Consider the following 22,759-nt stretch of genomic DNA (forward strand, 5'->3'; position numbering starts at 1 on the left):
AAGTACTATTTGCAGAATATATAATATAAAGTGTCCTAAGAATGTCTCCTTACAAAATAACAAAATGTCCTGTTTTTTATGTCGGTACGATAAACAGAATGGACGCCACATTCAAAATGGCTGACTTCCTGTTGCGTTGAGGCCGTGGTGCCAATGGACTTTTTGGTTCGTCTTGGACTATCACATCTTTCCACCAAGTTTTGTTAAATTTGGCGGAAGTTGATGTTGGCATGCTCCATCCACGTTTCACCTTAGGGGGCGCTTTAGAGCCCTTGAGCAACGCATGGGTTCGGGACTCATGCCAATATTTCATTTTCACCAGACCTGACCTGCTTGCCAAGTTTCAGGAGTTTTTATGGAAGCGCCTCAAAAATGAGCGGAAAGCCACGGATAGAATAATAATAACCTGAAGGATTTCAATAGGAGCCGTCCGGGCCCCTGCCATTCGTGGCTCGGGCCCTAATAAGGTAGAAAAAGGTATCAGGCCATTTTTCATTGTGCTTTGTACAATTACAATTACTGAGAAAAGCAGGAGTATAACATGTTGTACAATCTGAAGACTGTGAACATGGGAAACTAGAGTGTGTTGTATGACAGTGTGTGTGTGTGTGTGTGTGTGTGGAGCTTACGTTCCCAGGGTGTCTACGTGGCCCAGGCAGGTGGAGTAGCAGTAGTTGTAGGCGATAACGATGGAGGGGTAGAGTGACTGGAAGTCAAGTACGATCACTGAGTTACTGTAGAAGCGCGACTCAGGCTCCATCACCAGGGGGATGCACTGCGGCGCCCTCTGCTGGGCTCGCTGCTGGATGCCTGGAGTCACCGGGATGTAGTTGAGTGGTTTGGCCACACGCAGCATCATAGACTCAACGCGGTACTGAAAAAACACACACATGATATTTACTGTCACAAATGAAAGTGGTAAAACTGAACTACTGTCTGACTTTACAGAGAAACCAGTTCTGAAACCAACAATGCTGACTAATGCGGTTTTAACATTCTATTTAAAAGGTGTCTGTTTTCATCATGTACTGGTTCTGCAGCAGACACCTTTAAATAGAATGTTAAAAGCGCTTGTTTTTGCATTGATTCATAAACTAAACTAAGAACAGACATAAAGTCATAAAGAAACATTTCCTTTCACATCCATTTTCTCGTGTCAATGACACTTTGACCCCGTCACATCCAAACTGACTGGGTTCTCAGACGTGATCACAGACACCACATTCAGAGGTAGTTTCAAGGACACATTAGGGATTAGGGATTAGGGATTAGGGAGGCTATGGGGCTACAAGTATCCTCGGTGAGAATGTGTGTGTGTGTGTGTGAGCGTGTCAGTACCTGCGAGCCTCGGGTCAGAACATGGAGGAACTGAATACCAAACAGTCTGGCGAGCTCACTGGTTCTACCGATGATGTCATGCTGCTGCAGAAGCTGCATGGTGCCACGCACTCGGCTCACGTAGTGGTCGACCATCTTCCACCTGCAGGGACAGGTTCATGTGTACAGTAGATGTGGATGTGGATGTAGCAGGTGACACGTGTTCATGTGGTTGTTGACATTCACACACCTGTATAAGTCAGTGTTGTGGTCAAACCAGTCGGACAGTGTGCGGGGGCTGTACGAGGGAAAGCGCTGGTGGAGCACATGGAACGCCACATTCTCAAAACTGTAGTTGTTCAACGTCACCTGGGAGAGAAAATACACAACCATTACACAACCATTCATCCATTATTAATACATTACTAAATGAATTGTCCACTATACTATAACTAAAACAAGCTCCTTGATATTTCAGTGTCTTAAATGTAAAGTATTTTCTCATTTCTTTGAGGACAAACAGACATTTGAGATCATCATCATTTGAAAGTACGGATAACAATGATGGACAAAAGAGATTTGATAAGAAAATAATCGACACATTCATCTATTATGAAAATAACCGATAGTTCAAGCCCTAAAACCTAATCATGACGTCACTAGTGCTGTCAAACAATTCAAATATTTAATCACAATTAATCACACATTTGTATCTATTGTAAATGTCCCATTATTTTCTCTCATTTTAATGCTCTTATCAACATAGAAAAGTGGATCTGCTTGCTTTTATTGAGACAACATCTCTGTCACCTGCATATTGTGACTTATTGCTCTTATTGTGAGAGCCGCACAATAATAAGAGAGGCTGTGTATCAGCTGCAGTGTGTGAATAAAGAGCCGCAGTTTAAGACCGACGCTGTTAAAATGCTGTTAACGCCGTTAATAAATAATAATAATAATAATAATAATAATAAACTGACAGCACTACCTCATTTGTTAATGTTGTGTGGTGGTGACACTGTATGACGACCAAACAGTTATAGCACAGTTGTGTGTGTGTGTGTGTGTGTGTGTGTGTCATACATGATTGTTACTCTCAGACATGTTTTAAATTGTTCATTCTTGCAAATACCACCTAAAGCATGTTTTTGGTATGAACTGGAATAATGAATGGCATAAAGTAGTGTGAAGCGGATTGAAGTGGTGTAGAAAAGCACTATATAAGCACAGAGCATTTATAGCAGCCAATAATGTAACGTTTAGTCTTAATCTACTGCAGACAGTAGAGGGAATGACGCTGGTGGGGGTCACACCAGGACACCTGCCTCGGTCTTCATGACTCTCCACAGGTTGAGGGCGACACGTCCAATAATGTTGATCTCTGTCATGGTGTCGGCTCCGTACTCATCCCTGTCTGCGGTGAAGCGGTTCTGCTTGGAGTCGCCTGAGGACACACAGATAGACGCAGACACACAGCTGACTACACAGGAGGAGGAGGAGGAGGAGCTATGCGAGTCTATTCAATCATCTATAACAAACACACCCACACACACAAAAATACAGCTTCTCCATGACACTTGTAAAACTGCAGGGTAATTACTTCACTAGTAAATAAACGGTTATGATGGAATGTGTGGAACTATATCTCACAATAGAGTAACAACATGGTTATAATATGGTCATAGTAATAGGAAGGTAACACTATCTTCCTGCTAGAACCCTGGATTAGTAATAACTATAGAAATGTGTGGGACTTTATAAACTTTAGAAAATTAAATTTGATTTAAAACCACTGATGGTGGACAATAGTCATTCTCATTATGGAGCTAAATGATTGCAAACATATTAGAACTTATTACCAGGATCTGACTGTTCTGTAGTGGAAAGTGTTACAGGTGAATAAAATGCATTATTACTACCAGTGCTACACACACACACACACACACAGTGAGTCAGCCCTACCTGGCACTCGTGACAGCTTCTGACAAAGGTCCACTCCGAGCACAGTGGCCCGCTGCAGCAAGTAGCCCCAGGAATGCATCTGCACCTCGTACCCCAGCAGGATGTCAGGGTCAAACCTTAAAGAACACAGACATTTGTTTTTTAAAGATGAAAACATTGCTTCAGACAAACTCAGCAGAACAAAAGAAACTCTTACATTTTTGTTTATATACAAGTACACAAAGAGCACTGAAAAACCACGATCAGGTTCCTTGTATGTGACCTTATTCTGATACAACATTCAATAATGTGCAATGAATAATTGTTTATTATTATTATTATTTATAAGCATTTTAATATTCAACTAAATCTGCTTTCTTTGTTTCTGTGTTTGACGATGTCGTCATTTTGAGATGTGGGAGAAAACAATGTACATTCTCCATTATTTACTGCACTGTATGGACTAAACGCCTCGTTGATTTATTGCAAATAATAATCAAGATATTAACTGATTATAATAATAATTCATTTTATTTATAAAGTGCTACAGAAGCAAGTTAAAATCATACACAAACAAACGCCATGACCTAAGTTCTGAATAATGAAAAGAATCATCGTGAGTGAATAAACCCACCTCCTCATGACCGTGATCAGCTCCTGGAACAGCATGTTCTCATCACTGGCATATTTCACCTGCAGCCCAGAGACGCCCGACCTGAGAAGCAGGGGCACTGATCGCTTGTCACCTGTAAACCACAGTAAATCACCAAGGGTCAAAGGTCAAAGATGTTTGTGCTTCTTGTTCCACACTCAAAACTGCATTTGTAACAAATCAAAGTTCACCTTGATCACAGCGTTGGTGATCTTTATCAACCACTATGGCACCGGTCACATTGCTACTGTCTCCACCCGGCAGGGGAGCATCACAACTGAGGCAGTAGAATAAGGCACATATCGGGTCGAACTCTGGGTCAGGCTCGAGGTCACGGCGGCTCCTTGCGTGCAGATCCATGCCCATCAGTGTTAGGTGCTGGACCTGAGGGGCAAAGGTCAAGTATAAGCCGTTACTCGCCTGGCAAACGTCTCCTCGATTTCTGCATCAGTAAATCTGTGATCGACTTCACAAAGCCATGAATGTGCACTTAGCACGATTCATTCTCATGCGGGTTTGGTGTCGTTAAATGGACTCAGTGACACAGGTTAAGCCGCGCATATCCTCACATATCCTGGATTTCTTCATTCTATAGCTGTTGCAGTAACACTGGAACTGCTGTATATTGTATATGAGGTTGTTTACCATGCTTACAAGTCCATTTCACCACTTTGTTCCCAGATCACTGAAATGAATGTATGAATGTATGATGCATTGTGTATTTGTGCATTACTTTAAAGCAATGATGTAAAGATAAGTTATTAAAATGTTTTAACATCATACAGCTGAATTCTAATTCTACATTTATTCATGCACCTGCTAACTGGCCATGGGGAACACTAGTGACGACTTAATGCTGCACCGGGAGATTTCCCCTTCAATTCTGACATCAGTGGCCTTACCTGGTTATTGTGGTGTGACAGGGGACACAGCATTAACAGTGTCAGACTCTTAATATCAAACATTTCTGACATATGAGGCAGGAAATGTCAACAGCCTCAGGCAGCGTGACACCAGTGAGTAAAGTCTGGCAAAAAAATCAACAGAATGTCAGTTTTATAAATATATTCCCAGTTAGAAGAAAAAAGACAAAGCACGACACGCATGAGTGGACACCAGTGTGACAGACAGCAATCCTTCAAACACTCGGACACTAGATTTACCCGTGTGTCATTTATAGACTAAATGTGATGTGGTGTTGTCTCCTATTAGAATAAGTTAATAATAGTACACACATGACATCAGTGTGTTCATGAGTCGCTGTGCAGCTCACCTCATGCAGAGCTTTGGCCTCCTGCAGGTTCTGCATGCTGACTTTGAAGCCATACGAGTTGGCAATGCTGGGCCCTTCGATCTGAGAGTTCTCTTTCTTTGGCACATTTAAAGCTGCAAACTGGTTCTGTGGATAACATGAGAATATACTGTAGGACAAGAATGGAACAACACAACAACACAACTACACAGACACACAGGACACTGACCTGGAACTGTGTGGTCAGTAACGCTGTTCTCAGTGGGCCTCTCTCAACTCTCTTCCTCTGCTGGAGTTTCTGAGACGTTGGAGTCTCTGCAGAAGGAATCAAACAAGCGATCGAGTCACAAATCATTTGACGCTCTATGTCGATGAGACAGACAGACTTGTGATTTCTCACCCGCAGATATAGGCGAGCTGCACAGTGCCTCCAGGTCGTCCTTGCTTCTCCGACTCCTGCTCAGGAAGGGGGTGCTGGACAGGAGATGGGGACTTGTCCTTTCATCTTTCCTGTTGCTGACATGGAGGAGTGGGGGACTATCGTTCTGCCCTTGTCTCTCCAAGGACCTGGGGAGTCTAGGTGACAGTGGTTCTGGAGAGTTTTCATTCTGCCTGTTTTTACTGGGCGGGTCCAGGCCTGAGGGGCTCCACTGACTGGACTCCTGCCATGGAGGCAAATCCGGGGATTCTGGAGAGGTGCAATTATCCACATCATCATCATCATCATATTTTTCTTGTTCCTTCTGCTCAAGATCCACTGCAGCGTCATCTGAAAGTGGACTCAGCTGTGAGGCTTTGTTCTTCACAGGAGACATACTTAAAAACAGCCTCTGTTTCTTTCTCCTTTGAGTCCGGATTGACGAAAGGTTCCCGCACAAATCAAACTTCACTGCTGGGCAGCAGGAAGCAGTTGGCAGGCTGGATTTTTCCTGGTTTTCCTCTTCAGTGTCCAACGAAGTCCTCCTGTTCTTCAGCAGCTCTGTGTCTCTCTGCCATTTCTGTAAGCAGTCGTATTGTTTCTTTGCTTCCAGCCACAGACGCACGCGCTCCTGGTTTGGAGGGTTATTGCAAGGTAGAAGAATGACCTTCTTGTCAAACGCTGAGGACGGTTGAGGCTTGGTTTGCTCTGAGGCTTGAGAAGATGAAGTGATGATGGCAGGGTGTGTCATGGCTGAGAAGGCTGTCTTCCAGAAATGAAGACCCTCCATAGAAAGGTCTCCACTGAACTCCGCTAGCTCCTTAGTGAGTCTGGTGCCCACCGTGAGCTTACGTCCACCAACCTCCCTGGACAAAAGACAGAGCACATGATTAGCTCAGCGTTTGAAAACTGGATCTGGATTTAGAAAATACAGCCTCCTGAAGTTAGAATGATTTTATAACCAATAAAACAGGATCACTGATTTGGTTGAACAGACAGATTGAGTTAAGTGTGGATTTGTCATTTCATGGATTCAGTTTAAAGTCTGATATCGAGGCTCGATCTTACACCCGCAGGATCATTGCTCGTTTCCCAACGACACAGCTGTTATTTTCACGCCCAGTGCTCACACTATAGTTATCAAATGCACTCGCATTCATCAGTGGATGTGTTGGTCTTAGAATGAGTTTTGTTTGGGTGCATGGTTGGAACATTGCTATAAAACCACCAATACAAACCTGGTCTAGAGTCAATAGCACAGTGTTTTCTTGGTTCTTTAAATGCATAGGTGAGTTTACAATGCACGCACACAGAGATGCACTTCATCGATGCTCTTCTTCTTCATCAGTTCTATGTTGGTGCATTTCATTATCCTGTGCAGTCTCATGGAGTTGTTGCTGGGACAGCAGCTCAGTAGACGCAGATTAAGATTATTCAGTTTAGAATCAAAATAACAAGTGTCTCAGACATTAGTGCCAATGCTTCATCTTCAATGTAATAACAAAAATATTTGGATCATACACACACCAGTGTTTCTCCTACCATTATAGTAAGAGGGCACACACACACACACACACACACACACACACACACACACACACACACACACACACACACACACACACACACACACACACACACACACACACACACACACACACACACACACACACACACACACACACACACACACACACACACACACACACACACACACACACACACACACACACACACACCTCTCTCACTGGAGCAAAACAAAACCGTGATAATTACTAGATCATTTGAAAAATACTGTGATTTTTTGTTCTGCTGCCAAGTGTCACTGTGTCAGAGTCCGTCTGTTGTAAACCTCGGGGAAACACTGCACACACCATGTCAGACTGTGTGTCGGCACGAATGCCCTCGACACTTTGCTCTTTGTTGAATCAGCAGTGAAACAGTTTAGTCATGGAGCGGAGGAAGAGACACAAGTACAGCAGCCGATATGAGGAGACACCTGTGAGTCTGCAGTCCCAGCAGACCCAGGCTGCACTAAGGACGACATGGTCCTTAGCTGGTGGACCTTCACTCATTAGCAACTCCATTAGACTGCACAGGATAAGAAACTGCACTGATATTACATAAATAACCAAGAAAACGCTGTAGACAAATCTATAGTTAATGCATGGCTATGATATAGTTCAGTTATGATTTTAATCAAATGTCACCAGTGGGGCTCCGTAGTCTTAATTTGACTGTGAACAAAAGGCAAAATCTTCATTTTTATGCATTTGCCCATTTCAGCATTGAAGCAGATTACCTCTGACAGAACGCTCATGTGGACACACAATGTTGGTGTTTAAAAATGCAGTTATACATGTGGTATAAACGTGGCCTAAATAACAATAAAGCACTATGCAAAAATACTGCATATACAGTATTTTATTTAAATGGCCACTTTATATATAAACCATGTTGTTTTTGAGTTGAAGGGCTTTTCACTTTCTATTTTTCTATTTACATTTATTTAATTAGTTTATCTGTATGCATTACACAGTCATTTATTGGTCTTACATTGGTTTCCCAGGCGCATCAGAGGGGTCACTGCAGAAAGGCTCTTGAAAGGTGGCCTCTGACATCTCCAGGTCCAGCAGAGTGTTGAGGATCTCTTCCCTGCTTGGAGGGGACATGAGGGGCTTCAGGACGTGTGCTCCACCCCCCGCCCCTCGTAGCAGCTGGACTGCCCTCCCCTGGGACAGTGAGCTAATGGATCTGGGCGAGCTGCTGGGTGTAGTGGACGTTAGTCCGTCAATTCCCTCCAGAGGGTCTCCTGTTGGTGAGCCCTCATGGTTAACGAAGGATGCTGAGCTTAACGTCAGTGGTAAGACGGGATCAAAAACAGAAAAGAGAAGCTCTTTTCTCTCACAGTGAAAGTCTTGAAACGGGCTGAGGGTGTGGGCTTTACATGGAGAAAAGTCCCAATCCCTGCTCTGGATTCTCTCAGAGTCAAGGAATGAGAGGTCGTTTGATTCAAGCTCCCCTTTCTCAGGTTTATCGAAGAGCTCAGGACTGACCGGCCTTCTTTTGTGCCAATCACAGACCTTGTCGACATTTTTCTCTAAGCTTGGTATGTGAGCAGACACAGCTTCCTGACTTACATCACTCAGGAACTTCACAGGTAAAATTTTATCAGTCAGGACAAACTGGCTCCCACTATATGGGCTCGAAAACTCAGTCTGATCAATAGCATTTATATCAAAGTTATAGTTGTGTGGGAGCTCTGGCGACAAGCTGTCCTCCATTAAGTTGCAAGGGTCTAGGCATGGTTCTGACAGAACCAGGGGTTCATCATCTGAAATGCTGTCCTTCAGAACCGCAGTCAGATTTGGCTGAGTACTGCTTATCTTGCTTTTCCTAACTCTAGGCTTTTTATCCTTGGGAGAGGTAGCTTTTGGGGCCCTGGGTTTACGTTGCGTGTTGGAGGGAGCTTTTCTGGATTTAACTGATTTAGTAGAAGGATCTAGTAGTGCTGCAACCTGAGCTATGGCAGTCGAGTGACTGTCTGTTCCAACCGTTTGCAGAGGAAGGTTCTGTCCCCGATGCCTCTTCTGAAGAAGCTGCTTGAGGACAGCCAGGCCTGAGGGGATGACCCCGTTCTTATGGCCCGACTGCTCGGAGGCTTCTGTTTGTGCGTCTTTATTGTCGACCCAACCGGCATGAGCAGATGCTGTGCACGCCTCCTGTGAAGCCTCCGCCTTTACCACGGTGGTCTGGCAACTTTGCTGCTTTAGCTGAACCAGTGGTGAAAAGCTTTGATTGACCTCCATGATTGATGTCTCACAGTCCTCAACCTTTGGTTCTACAGACACAAGCAGTGAGTTTGAGTCTGTTGTGGATGTAGATGACTGAAAACTGCCCTGACTGTTGCTATCTTTGCTGACTGGCTGTTGAAATGGAGGGACCTCTTGAGAGGAACTCTCAGAAGGACGCAGGTCATCCTCTGGGAAAAGGAGTTGAGAGTTCTCTTTACTTGACTCATGTTTTTTGGGTTCCTCAGTTTTCTTTTTGCGAGACCTTTTAGATTTTAGGGTGGTTGGAGAACATCTGATAGCACTTTTGGGAACATCCTTAGCCTTTTTCTTCTGCCTTGGAGCACTGCCACTGTTTTGCTTACATTTCTCTTTTTTGGGTTCAACTTCTTTGGGCTTAGGAGATGACCTCACTTTCTTTTTACTCTCCACAGACTTCTTACGTCTGGCATGTTGACACCTACTGTGTGCTTGTCTGGTTGAAGATACAGTGCACGGCTTGTGAAGAACAGCAGAGCCAAGACATGGGTCACCAAGTGGGTCTATCAGCTGTTCTGATCTGTCCATCACAGGGTCACTTGGGGACCAACAACGTGGGGGCGTTGAGTTTGTGGGACTTGGACATTTATCAGAGAGGTAACCCAACTCCACCATGACATCATTGTACTCCGAGTCATGGTCATCAGCTAGCTCACAGTAATTTGGCTCAGGGGGCGACAGAGAGGACAGATTTGGACTTCTATGACAGTCTTTAGTCCTCTTAACTCTTTCACCCTTTCTGACTTTCGGTGTGGACAAGTTGCTGAGTGTTTTCTTATTGGTGGAATTGACTCTTGTCTTTCTTTTGGACTGTTTTTTAGCCTTTGGTTCACAAATAGGAAACGTGACTGCAGTGGATTCTGGCACCTTGGGCCAGAAGTCCTTGAGAGGAGCCATTTTATTGTACTGACTTAGCTTATGAGGGGTCAGCAAAACCAACTGTTCCTCAGCACTTATTTTGGACATCTTCACAAGCATGTTTTTCTGTCCTTTGAACCGATTAATAATAATGTATTTGATTATAATGGGAGGTTCTTTCTTGCGCCGTTTATGGACTTTTACATCCTGTCCACTGAAGACAACACTGTCCTTCTGCTTGCTATCCTTGGCTGGGACTGGGTTTTTAGAACGCATGGAACTTGAGTGCTCTCCATCCTCACTATCATAAATCATCTTGCGTTTGGCCCTCAGGGTATATTTACTACCAGGCAGGGCTGAAGGTTTGGTGCAGGTGACTTTAGCAGACACATCTCGCAATGGGCTCAACCTGTCCTCTGCTGTGTCTTTAGCTTCTTCAGAAAAACAGGAGACAGTCATGGAGTCTGTGACAGAGAGCTCTGTCAGTGGTTCTGTCATTTCACTAAGAGACATTTCATCTGTTTCCACCTCTTTTGTGAAAATGACTGTGTCTGTAATGAGCTCATCTTCCACTGGCACAGCCTCCTTGGACTGTTCATCTGAATTTGATATCTCTGTGTCCACAGTCTGTAGAAACTCAGCTGAGGTAAGGCTAGTGCTAACATGGCTGACAGAGGCGGTGCTTTCAACAAAGCTTAATTGATTCCATTGTCCTGTCATTCCTAACCTTTTTTTGTTGACCTTTAGTCTGGACTTGCGAGGCTGAGCCTCGACTGTTTTCATACAGCACTCTGTCGGCTTTTTGCTTCCGACCTTCTTCCTCCGGAGGCAGTTTGAGAGGATAACACTGGGAAAGAACTTGTAGTGTGCTTCCTGCTGAGCCATGATGGTCTTCTCACTTTTATTTTCCTGATAGTCCTCGTACTTGATTTTGAGTTCACCGACATCTCCCTCCTCTCTGTCGTGGGTCATTTCTTCCTCGTGATGATCAAGGAACTCGTCCTCTTCCATGGGCGATGGGGCTGAGGAGATGCTCCTCAGGATGGGGGTTTTAAGCTCTTTCGGACTCAATTCCTGCTCTTTCTTAGATGAACAGCTTCGAAGCTCAGAGTAACAGAGAGAGAAGGTACTGTGGTTTTGAAGAATGGACAGACAGTTTGTTTCAACATCCTTCACGCTGCCATACTTCTTCCTGTTTTTGGTGAGCTTTCTGTTAGCAAATGAGAAACTGTCTAGAGCTGTATCATCTAAGGTTATAGAGGTTTTCTTGTCATAAGTGTACAGGGGTCGGATCTCCTCTTTCTCTACACAGATAGGAGACATCTCATGGTGACAGGCTATTTTGCAGGCGATAGGGTGCTTAACTGGAGGGATGTAGGGGATTTCCTTGTTAACCTTAAACCCTGTGGAACTTTGATTACTACTGTCCTGGCTGCTTTTTGATTGAAAGTGCTTGTCCAGTGGTTGTTCTGTGTCCAGAACATGAACTGGTCTGTGCTCAGGGTGCTTGCACTCCAGAAGGATCTTAGCTGAAGAAGGTGGCTCTGGGTGAACAGTCTCCCCAAGAATAGGATTTCTTTGACCATGCATCTTCTCCGTGACAATGAGAGAAGACTGCGTCCTGGAACTACTGTCCGTTAAGGAGGAATCTATGAATGAAAGAAAAGAAAAGAAGTGGCACATAAATGAACATTCATTATTAGATTTATTTATTTATAGCTTTATATACATTCGAGACAACCGAGGAGCATGACTCCACAAAGGTGTGTGGACCCTGTACAGTCTCCTGCTGACTGTGCTGTCGAATGACATTTCAGACCCACGAAGAGCTTCATTTAAGGTACGTATGCATAAGAGGAACGTGTGCACCACTCAGTCGCTGCCAGTGTCGCTCAGCGTCACTACTTGATGTGAGGGAAACTTGGGCGGCAGTTACCTGGTTAAAGAAGGTGGAGTTTACAGCGGGTAAAGGTGGAGAAAGCTACGTCCATGTTCAACACTTGGACATTTTCTTCTCTATGTTGTGAATAAATAGAGATTTGAACCACAGTCTGATGAAACACAGTGAAAACAGTGATTGCAGTGGAGCCCATGGGCAGCACAGAGAAGAAGAACACAGTGAATACTCCAGAGACATCAGTCCACACAGAGACTCAGCACTGGGCTGGATTAAAGCAACAGTTCAGGACTGAAGTGAACACACAGTCAGTGCTGACAACACTGACAACACAGGGTTCATGCAGTTTAAGACGTTACACATATTTACAAACAGTTTCATCTACAGAGCACAACCATACAAATGAAATATACAAAAAGTCTCAGTAACAGACTTCAGCCATTGCTAAAAATAGTACCTGGTACTAGGTAGTAGGCTAGTGGAAACTCTACTTTAACCGTGCCGTGCCATGGCGAGGCGAGTAGAGCCGGTGGAAATGCTCCATAACTGACTCAACAAATCCTGCACTTTGAACTTTTCATGGACATGGACATTAGATATTGTCTTGTAATCTCCTGATTATCACAGAATTGTGGTATCGTGGTCCATGGATTGTGTATCTCATCACGAGGTACCCTGTGATTCAAAGTGATGACTCACCACTGTTCTCGTCTGCTGCTCCGTCGAGCTGAGGAATCGACAGGTTGGCGAACAGAGAGTTATTCCCACTCCACTCCATTTCTTCATCATCATCAGAGGACTCCAGCTGCTCGTCACTGAAGCTGTCCTCCGCCTCTTTCACACCACACCTGTTCACACAGGAATGACAGCAGCACTGATTACACACACACACACATACACGAGCAGACACTCAACACACTCTGCTCAATTTGAACTCAGCTAAAGAATTCTTTGAGACCTGCTGTTGTTTGCCACCCAGGTTCAGAGGGGGCGCTGTGCCTGAATGAAAGATCCGAACCTTAAAATCAGTGGTCTTGATCAAGGCTACAAGCCCCAACCATGAATATGTGAAACTGAATAAACAACAAACTTCTTGCCTGGGTAAGAATGAACTCTTGGAAGCATCGTTGTCCCATCGCTGTGACATTAACACGCTGAGTTCTGTCTCTTCTTTGTCCCGCTGTGGCCCCGCCTCCTCCTCATCACTGTTGTAGTGGTAACTCCCAGCACAAGAACGAGACTGAGACTGGGAACTCTGCCGAACAGGGGTCCTGCAGAAACCGTCGTCCTCCAGGCCGGCCAGCAGATCTATGATGGCGTGGTCCTGGCTGCTGTCTGCACTCACAGAAACACAGCGTGAAACATCTGAGAAGATTTTCTGTGTGACGTCAGGTACTGGAGCACTAAGCCGTCCACCTGTGACCTGAACCTTTAAACAACAGCAAAGTCACAGTTACACAGATGAGACGGTGGAAGAGGATCTGTGTCAGACGTACCGTACAGAGGTGAGTGGCTGGATGTTTGGGACTGTGGCAGGAAGGTCTGACTGTTCTCCAGAAGACTCAGAATGGCCTCCTCATCCACCACAGCCTCCTCTGGGACTTTACCGCAGGTCCTGAGGTCTGAGTCTGGGGCAGGAAGGCAGACGTGAACACAAATGTGGTTCAGTGTCACTGTCGCTGGCACCTTCTGTGCTTCTACAGGACTCGGCAGAGTGTCTGCAGATTAGGCCTTTGCTAATCACACAACAATTCCCACTGCTGCCAAATGCACACAGTAAGAGCAGCGAGGCACAAACAGTCAGTCAAATCAAGAGTGAATAGTACAGATGAACGTGGAAGAGCTGTGTGTGTTATGTATAGAATAGAATAGAATAGAATAGAACAAAGCAGCACAAGAACATATTTTAAACATAAAATGAGTGAGAACAAATAGTGCAATAATTAAAGAATGGCATAAAGGATCTCATGAAGAGACATGAATAAACCTATTGCTGCTAGTCTTGTTCTCCTCACCTTGCTGCGTGTCCCTGTGAGCTTTGACCACATTAGCAGGGGTGCACAGTAAGTCCTCAGCAGTCAGGGGGTCTGAATGGAGACTGAGGTCACCCAGAAAATCATCCAGGTCTTCCTCATCATTACCCACAGACGAAGCTTGTGTCCTGAACAGAGAAACACAGAGAAATTCCAGCTCTAATTAGACATTTTACAGATTATTGTTGGTAGAGAGAGTCTAACCCTCAGAGCTGTCGACAACACAGGAACTGCTGCTTATTACAACTGCAAGAAACCATCTGATGATCTACAGTCTGCTGTCTGCACAGAAGTCATCTTCTCACCAGAAGGTCAGTGGTTCTCCAGCTTCCTCGAGATCCGCTCCTTTACTGAAACTCTAAAATATTAATATGTAGATCTGGCAGATGGAAGCCATTCATAAGGTAAAGACATTTGACAGTAAGGGACATAAAAAAAATCTATTTTAAAGCTGTGTGAAGATTATTCTTATTCTTCTTATTATTATCATCATCATCATTATTATTATTATTATTATTATGTTCTGCAGTGTCAGTAGTTGAAGAGATAAGTCGGGGATTTGAACCACAGTCTGATGAAACACAGTGAAAACAGTGAAGGCAGTGGAGCCCATGGGCAGCACAGAGAAGAAGAACACAGTGAATACTCCACACAGAGACTCAGCACTGGGCTGGATTAAAGCTACAGTTCAGAACTGAAGTGAACACACAGTCAGTGCTGACAACACTGACAACACAGGGTTCATGCACTTCATGCAGTTTAAGACGTTACACATATTTACAAACAGTTTCATCTACAGAGCACAACCATACAAATGAAATATACAAAAAGTCTCAGTAACAGACTTCAGCCATTGCTAAAAATAGTACCCGGTACCAGGTACTAGGCTAGTGGAAACGCTACTTAAACCGAGTAGAGCCGGTGGAAATGCTCCATAACTGACTCAACAACTCTTAACGACTGACCTGATGAAAATGGACTCCAGATTAGATTATGTGTGTACACTATGTTAGGAATAAGTTTATTGAAACTGAAGTTTGTGTTGCTTAGTAAACCAGAGCTCATGTGTTCTATGGTGACTTTGGTCTTTACATAAACAACACAAACCTACGGAACATGGCAGCAGTAGACCAGCAGACTTTGGTGCAGAAGAGTGAGAGGTTTACGAGCTTCACTTCCCACCCTCATGGCAGCAGTAACTGTACAGCACAGACTTTTTCTTCATCTAGTTTCCCTAGTGCTCCTGTTGGCAGCCATGTTTCCGTGTCTCAGGTTCAGGTCTCAGCGCAGGTGTGTGTGTGTGCGTGTGTGTGTGTGCGTGCGTGTGTGTGCGTGCAGCGCAGTCAGCACTGACGTGTCAGTACCTCATGCTACCACACGTCAAAAGAGAAATCCTAACGTGACGAATGGCAGCTGATCTCAAACATGGCTGTGGATATAGAAAATGGACGACTTGGTATCAGCTGTTTTGAGACTTTTCCTGCAGTGTAAGTGTCGTTCACACAGAGAGCCCACGTGCACATGCCTCTGCCATTCCTTAATTAGTCTGCTTGATAATGACTTCAGAGGCAACAAGGGAGGGAGCCTGGCAGGCGTCAGGAGAGTCCAGCTGCAATTAACACATTTCTCACTGCCTTCACGAGATTAAATAATGGATAGAAAGAGTGGGACGACAACACAGTCTCTGACTTACTGTAAGTACACAGGAACAACAAGTTAGCATCTGAATGAATTATGTATATACCAACTATATAATATAATATAATATAATATAATACGTACTACAGTATACTAGCTTCACACACAGGGAGGGTCCAGAGCTGTTCTCAACAGTAATATTATAATATAACATTATTGTTAGTGCAAGGAACCTTTTGTTAATCCTTCAGATTATTATTCTATCCGTGGCTTTCCGGTCATTTTTGAGCGGGTTAATGTGCATAAAAACTCTTGAAACATGACATGGAGGTCAGGTCTGGCCAAAATGAGATATGGGCATAGTTCCCGGCACCGTGTGTTGCTCAAGGGCTCTATAGCGCCCCCTAAGGTGAAAACAGGCTAAATTGAGTGCAACTGAATTTCCCCAAACTTGGTGGAAAGATGTTATCGACCAAGACCAACAAAAAAGTCGACCGTAACCGTGGCCTCAACTCAACAGGAAGTCGTCCATTTTGGCGATATGCGACCTACGTAAACGAGCAAACGCGTCCGAGCACGTTTGTCGCAAAGACATAAAAAAAAACACGCCAGTTTGTACGAGACACATCAAAGGTGAAAAGTTGTCGAAAAGGTTTATTATTAATATTAATCTTTGCACTACCTAAGGTTTTTTAATGAAATTGGAAATTTGAAATAGCTTAAATACCGTTAACAACATTAGCAACTCCAAAAGCACACAGCACACAGCACACGTAGCACAGATGGAAAAATGCTGTATATCAACGTTAAAACAGGTGAGATTAACACAATCAAATAATGAACGCATTTAATGTAAGATGGTTTACTTGTGGTGTGCGCTGACCTCTGACATGAAAGCCAGGAATTATCCACGCAAAACTGAGGATGGAGAGAAGTGAGGGATTGTTGGGACGGAACCATGAATAAAACAAACCTGGGTTTATTAACAATGACTCTCTCTCTCTTTCTATCATGACAAATGTGAAGGTTCAGAGTTTCTAAGGACATTCTCAGGGGGATTTTGTGTTGTGATGTTGTTGCATAAGGATGACAGTCGTCCATGTTGAGCCTTTATTTTAACACTTGAGAGGCCTGAGTCTCTTTGAAACCACAGTGTTCTCTGTGTTTTATCTAAATAAAAAGCAGCTCATTCATTCATTCTTTAATTATCAGCACAAAAGAAGGATCACGAGAAGGGATGGAATCAGCAGAGAGGTGCCAGTGTGTGTGTGTGTGTGTGTGAGTATTCAGTGTGATATCACAGTGGTGAATGGAAGCCATCTGGATCAGATGCAGACGCACGCACAGCTAACTGTGCTTTTATTTATAACAGGAAATAGCTGTGGTAGATGGAGGGAGGGCAGTGCACCCTCATCAACATCATTTCAGTCTCTGCTTCTCTGCTCCCACCCCCTCAGTACATCTGTTTTGACTTCACTTTCCCTTCCAGCCTTCCTGCCTCTGTTTTCATTCCCTCCCTCTCTGCCCTGTGAGGACGAGGGAGCCGGAACAAGGCGCTGACGCACAGGGAACCGAGGACATGCAGGGGCTTCATTATCGTCAGAAACAGAGAAACCTGAGATCGCTGTGGTTTCTGTCGATGGGAAAATTGTCTCATTATGTGACTGGAAGCGTTTGTGCTTATTTTCATATGTTTCATGTTGCTCTCTGTGGTGAATTCTGACTTCTCTGAGACGTCTGATGATCAATCACAACAACAACAGAAAGGAGGCGGGACGAGAACATGGAGAAACTTACACATCAAACTGGTTCTCCTTCAGGGTCTCCTTCAGTCTCTTCAAGAAGATCTTCTCGCTGTCTGTCGACGTGACAAAGCCGCGATCTGAAACACAACAACTACTTTACTATGACATACTTCACTATCAGAATGTGTGTTCACACTTCACTTGAATGAAAACATTGTCACCAGTAAAGTATGCTGGTTTGTAGGGTTAGGGTTACAATTTACCTATGTGTGTGTGCGCGTGTGCGCGTGTGCGTGTGTGCGTGTGTGTGTGCGCGTGCAGACAAATCTGACGAGTGTAGAGATAATGGAAGACGCTCGGAATCTACAAATAAACCTTCATCACGACTAAAGAAATGAATACAGCTGAAGATCATTCTAGAAGAGATCGAGCAAGACAATCATTTCATCAGCAATAAAAACAGACATACTCTAACAGGACCAGGACCAGGACCAGGACCAGGACCAGGACCAGGACCAGGACCAGGACCAGGTGGCCCCCATGAAAAAGCCTCCCTGCTCCTTTATTTAATGAAACATTAAAGTTCAATGTAATTACCCAGAAACAGTCACAATGTGTTTGATTTCTGTCAAGAAACTTCTGTGGCCCAAAAAACCACAGAAAAGTAAGTCTGTGATTAAGTGACGTAGGTCAGAGTTGAAATATAACTATATCATATTACTGCCTTCATTTCTTAATGTCTAACGGTCTAGTGTCTGACTTTTAGAGATTTACTGTGAGTCACAAAACTTCTACACTAAGAATGAATTTTACTCTTAAATCCTCAGTAATAATCAAATGTTCAGGTTGCTTTTAATAGTCACAGGAAAATAGTGATATTAGAGAAATGCATTGAGAGGATAACGCCTTATAATGTATCGTCTCGTTTTCCAGGAGGTTTCACAGATATTCATTTAAAAAAAACACATCAATAAATAGTAAATAAATACATGTAAACAGTTTTCCATCATAAAACACGTAGCACGTTCCAAATCGATAATAAAATGTGACGCCAACAGACTTTCGGCCACCAATTGGTCAGAGTCGTAACTGGAAGAGTGACGAGCGCGACGTCGGACACAAGAATTAAAGCCAACGGCGCTGAACTGTAGTTCAGTTAAACATCAGACTTCAACATCCTGAAAACATGCGTTCATCTCCAACATTTAGAGAGGAAATGTCTCTAATCTCAATATTTAGTCTGCTGTGTTGTGTGACAGCGCTGCTGTAATTTCTGTCAAACTAATGTTTTTAATGAACTTAGAAGAGAACCATGACGCCCCGCCCACAGGGAACAGGTCCTAAAGTACTGCAAAAACACCGTGTCTGAATATGTACTGTATGTATGATGTAGAGTCGAGCAGTGACTCTGTCGTCATCAGTGCTCTATGTGATGGACATTTGTGTTTTTTTACAGTACACATAAAGTACTGATCTATGCATTTAGTGCTGTCTAAAAGTACCTGGACATGGTTCCTCACCTTGTGACTCAGGAGTTTGTATCTGGGTGGCCTGGTTCTTCTCTCTCCTCCTCTGCTTCTCGTCCTCCCAGATGGCCTGCAGCCCGGGGTTCCTGCCGATCTGATCTGGACACAGACAAATCAAAATCACGTTCTCATAATGTCCTTTTATGGTCATTATTAAACCTGCAACAGCACTTCTTTTGTGTAACATTAGACACAAACTCTCCAATAAGCTTGTTTACGCACACACATGCACAAACATACATGGATTAGGCTCAACAATGTTTCTGCAAACATATTTTAGATACAGCATGTATAATAAGAGTTGTTGAATCTGAAGTCAAAGATTCCTGCTGCTCTGTGTCCGGGTTGTCAGTTCAATTCAATACGACGCAAAGTCTGTCAACACAAACCTATGATCACTTTTTGAACATTTGCATCTATTTGTTTTTTTCCATCAGAAGCATCAGAAGCACCAGAAGCACCAGAAGCTTCCTGATTGGTTAGTCACACTCAAAGCAGGAAGGAAGGAGAAGAAGCTGGAGCGCAGAGAGCATTTGTTTGTACAATAGTCATAAATAAATGATGAGACACGTGGAACAGAGAGAGGGCGCTCTCCTTCTCTGCGTCTTATTCCTACAACAGAGTCAAAGTTGGCGGCAACTTACTTTCAATTTCCAGTCTGTTGAGGATGTCGACAGCAACGGCGTCGACCTCCAGCTCACACGTGCTCTGCTTCTCCACCTCGTCCAGCAGTAAAGAACTGTTCAGAGAAACATCCTTATGAAATGTGTTGATTTTACTTTTATTTATCAAAACAACACATATTTTATATTTTAAAATAATTGAATCTTAACTAAATATTACAAAACCTTACTATTACGATAATACTACAATACAAAAAAGAATGTACCTTTTTTTGAAAGTGAACTGAATACATTTTTAGTTTAAACGAGTTGTTGGCTCTGCACTGCATTTACAAACCACGACCATTAAAGAATAGAAATAAGCCTCATCTTTCCCCATCTGCCTGTGAACTACACACTGATAGTGAAGTCAAGGCAAAGAAATAAAGATATGACGAGTGACTGATTGACTTGATGTGCAGCTGGGTTCAGCCTGGACTGACTCACCAGGGTAAAGCGTTCTCCTCCCAGCGGACAAACGTGCCTCCCAGTGTGCTGTCATTGAGCTTTGAGGTGCAGGGACTCTTGCAGGGGCTGATGCTGGGACCACTGCTGTGTGTTTGCCTGTCTGACTCTCCTGCACCACACACACACACACACACACACCTGCTTTTCAAATATTGGATGTAGTTGATATTTCTAAGTCACAAATGTCAGTTGACGGTGTGTGATCATCATGATCGACTATAACATCACAAGCTGAGGACACACATGTCAAGTTTCAGCTGGACATCCATATGTCTTCTGTTGCTTAGACTCCACCCACCGCAGCGCGAGTGTCTCAGTGACGACATGACTCCCGATCACAAGACAGCAGCGTGTAAAGAGTGACTGCACTGCTCTGAAAGTTACAGCTGAAACAGTTCATCCGTTATTGATCCATCACTAAATTAATCGACAACTATTTTAATCATGGATGAATCAGTTTGAAGCTTCTTTTCATGACAAGACGTTTGAGAACATCATCATTTCCAGGTTTGACGAACACAGAAGCAACATTTTTTAACGTTTTCTGACATTTTATGGACCAAACGATGAATCGATGAATCGACAGTTGAGTCGATCATGAAAATAATCGTTTGTTGCAGCGCTAAGATGCGTCTTAAGTTGTTGTCATACACATTCACTCATGATGAACGCAGTGATCAGACAGACACGGTTACAGCAGCACAACATGTGCAGTATGTGTGCATGTGCCGGCTTTAACCTGCACTTATTTAAACCTCTGGGTTCACACTTCCATCCCCATGACAGCAGCTTTACATGTGTGATAATAACACTGAGTAGATCTGGGAACATCAGCACATTCAAATATGACAAATATGACAAATATGACAGGACGAGATACACAACCGTGACGCATGCTCAGTGCGCTCCCATTTCAACTTTTAGATATATTTGATATACTTTTACATAGAAGATCTCTGATTTACTTGTTTCATGTATTTTATTACTTATAAAATTGTATTACTATTGTTATAATTATTATTATTGTGTAGTTTCTGTACTTCCATTGTTATTTTTCTTTAGTGTTTCAAAAAGAAAAAAAAAAGGTAAAGAAGGTGAACACAACCTGAAAATATGGGTGAAGCAAAAGGAAAATAGGAAAAATGAAAGCAACAGCAAGAGAGGGCAAAGGAGAGAGAGAGAGAGAGAGGGAAACAGAGACAGAGAGAGAGAGAGAGAGAGAGAGGGAGGGGGAAACAGAAAGAAAGAGAGAGAGAGAGAGGGAAACAGAGACAGAGAGAGAGAGAGAGAGAGAGAGGGGGAAACAGAAAGAAAGAGAGAGAGACTTGAAAAGAACACAGAAGGGACCAGACACTGAGGATGAGACACGCCCCAACGTGAGATTTGATTGAATAAGTTATTAATTAGATAGAAAAATGACCAAAAGACAATTGTGCCTTTTTGATTCATCATTTTTGATTAGATGATCACAATCTTCAGATAATTATGGACAAACAGACAAAAGTGGAGAATCCACCAACAATCTCTGTCGTCATCAGTTACCTTTGCTCCTGCGGAACTTGACAGCTCCCAGGTTGACCAGGTTCATGCCATAGAGGTTATAGTCAATAAAGAACTGCAGGAGGAAGGGGATGTGGCCCTCGTGAGGCTGGTAACTCTTGCTCATCACTGCTCCACTCTGCAACAGTTCACACACTCTGCAACAGAGAGATGACAATGAGTCCAGCAGAACAGGAACTATGATTTTACAAACTGTATATTTGAGAACACATCACTGCAGAAAAGTCATCTCAGTCGTCTGATGCTGTGGATGCTGCGCTCTCAGTGTGAAACACACGTTAATGAGGGTATAGTTGAAATGTATGAATAATGATCTGTGGGGGTCTGCAGGTGTCACCGGAGGTGTCAGCGTCACTGCTTTGTTTGAAGAGGACGACATTAACTCCACTCGGGCCTGTTTCAGCTCATCATTGTGTCGCTCTCAATAGTTTTCCACTACTGAGCATAAAGCAGAGGTAAATAAATCAAACTCAGATGATTGACAGCACCACTCCTATCTGTTCTGTGGCTGAATATCACGTATTCAGGGAGAAATGAACAAAGTTATCGAGTGTTTGTTTAGTTCATTACTGACAAACGTGCCAAAGTGAAATAGAACAAAAACATGTGGAAACAAATGTTATTTCCAAAATATGTTTTGAAATGTGAATCCAGTTTGTTTTAAACCTAGGTTGGGAGATTCTTTTCTATGTCGCTTATTAATCCTCTTAATGAATGCTTTGTCATCCAAATAAAAGAAAATTCAATCACCCGTTTACCTCAGGACTGGCCAGAGGTAAATAATTGGATGGTGATCATCTGCCTCGAAACCAACGACTGATGCAGAGCAGAGTGAACATCGCTCTGTTTCTAGTGACAGGGAGGTTCACTTTATGTCTTTGGGATCTTTTGAGAGGATTCCTTGTTTTTCAGCATCACGTTGTCATTGAACGAGTAACAGAAAAGTTAGCGCCAACAAAATG

General features: G+C 43.5%; 1 protein-coding gene across 2 annotated transcripts in view; it reads right to left on the reverse strand.

Annotated features, from left to right (window-relative positions):
• Positions 1 to 22,759, reverse strand: part of rev3l (REV3 like, DNA directed polymerase zeta catalytic subunit) — a 51,329-nt gene that overhangs the window by 7,832 nt on the left and 20,738 nt on the right. For both annotated transcript variants that reach the window (XM_058614316.1, XM_058614315.1), the window contains exons 4-23: positions 21,780 to 21,934; positions 20,217 to 20,346; positions 19,752 to 19,846; positions 19,102 to 19,206; positions 17,634 to 17,718; positions 14,181 to 14,326; positions 13,662 to 13,793; positions 13,263 to 13,500; positions 12,865 to 13,013; positions 8,137 to 11,917; positions 5,563 to 6,446; positions 5,392 to 5,477; positions 5,184 to 5,309; positions 4,102 to 4,294; positions 3,893 to 4,004; positions 3,280 to 3,395; positions 2,643 to 2,761; positions 1,568 to 1,686; positions 1,339 to 1,480; positions 630 to 874 (exon numbers count right to left, since the gene is read on the reverse strand). In XM_058614316.1, the coding sequence (XP_058470299.1) occupies positions 630 to 874; positions 1,339 to 1,480; positions 1,568 to 1,686; positions 2,643 to 2,761; positions 3,280 to 3,395; positions 3,893 to 4,004; positions 4,102 to 4,294; positions 5,184 to 5,309; positions 5,392 to 5,477; positions 5,563 to 6,446; positions 8,137 to 11,917; positions 12,865 to 13,013; positions 13,263 to 13,500; positions 13,662 to 13,793; positions 14,181 to 14,326; positions 17,634 to 17,718; positions 19,102 to 19,206; positions 19,752 to 19,846; positions 20,217 to 20,346; positions 21,780 to 21,934 (7,158 nt within the window). The remainder of the gene's footprint in view (positions 1 to 629; positions 875 to 1,338; positions 1,481 to 1,567; positions 1,687 to 2,642; positions 2,762 to 3,279; positions 3,396 to 3,892; positions 4,005 to 4,101; positions 4,295 to 5,183; positions 5,310 to 5,391; positions 5,478 to 5,562; positions 6,447 to 8,136; positions 11,918 to 12,864; positions 13,014 to 13,262; positions 13,501 to 13,661; positions 13,794 to 14,180; positions 14,327 to 17,633; positions 17,719 to 19,101; positions 19,207 to 19,751; positions 19,847 to 20,216; positions 20,347 to 21,779; positions 21,935 to 22,759) is intronic.

Source organism: Solea solea, chromosome 17 (genome assembly GCF_958295425.1).
Source record: "Solea solea chromosome 17, fSolSol10.1, whole genome shotgun sequence".
Taxonomy (NCBI): domain Eukaryota; kingdom Metazoa; phylum Chordata; class Actinopteri; order Pleuronectiformes; family Soleidae; genus Solea; species Solea solea.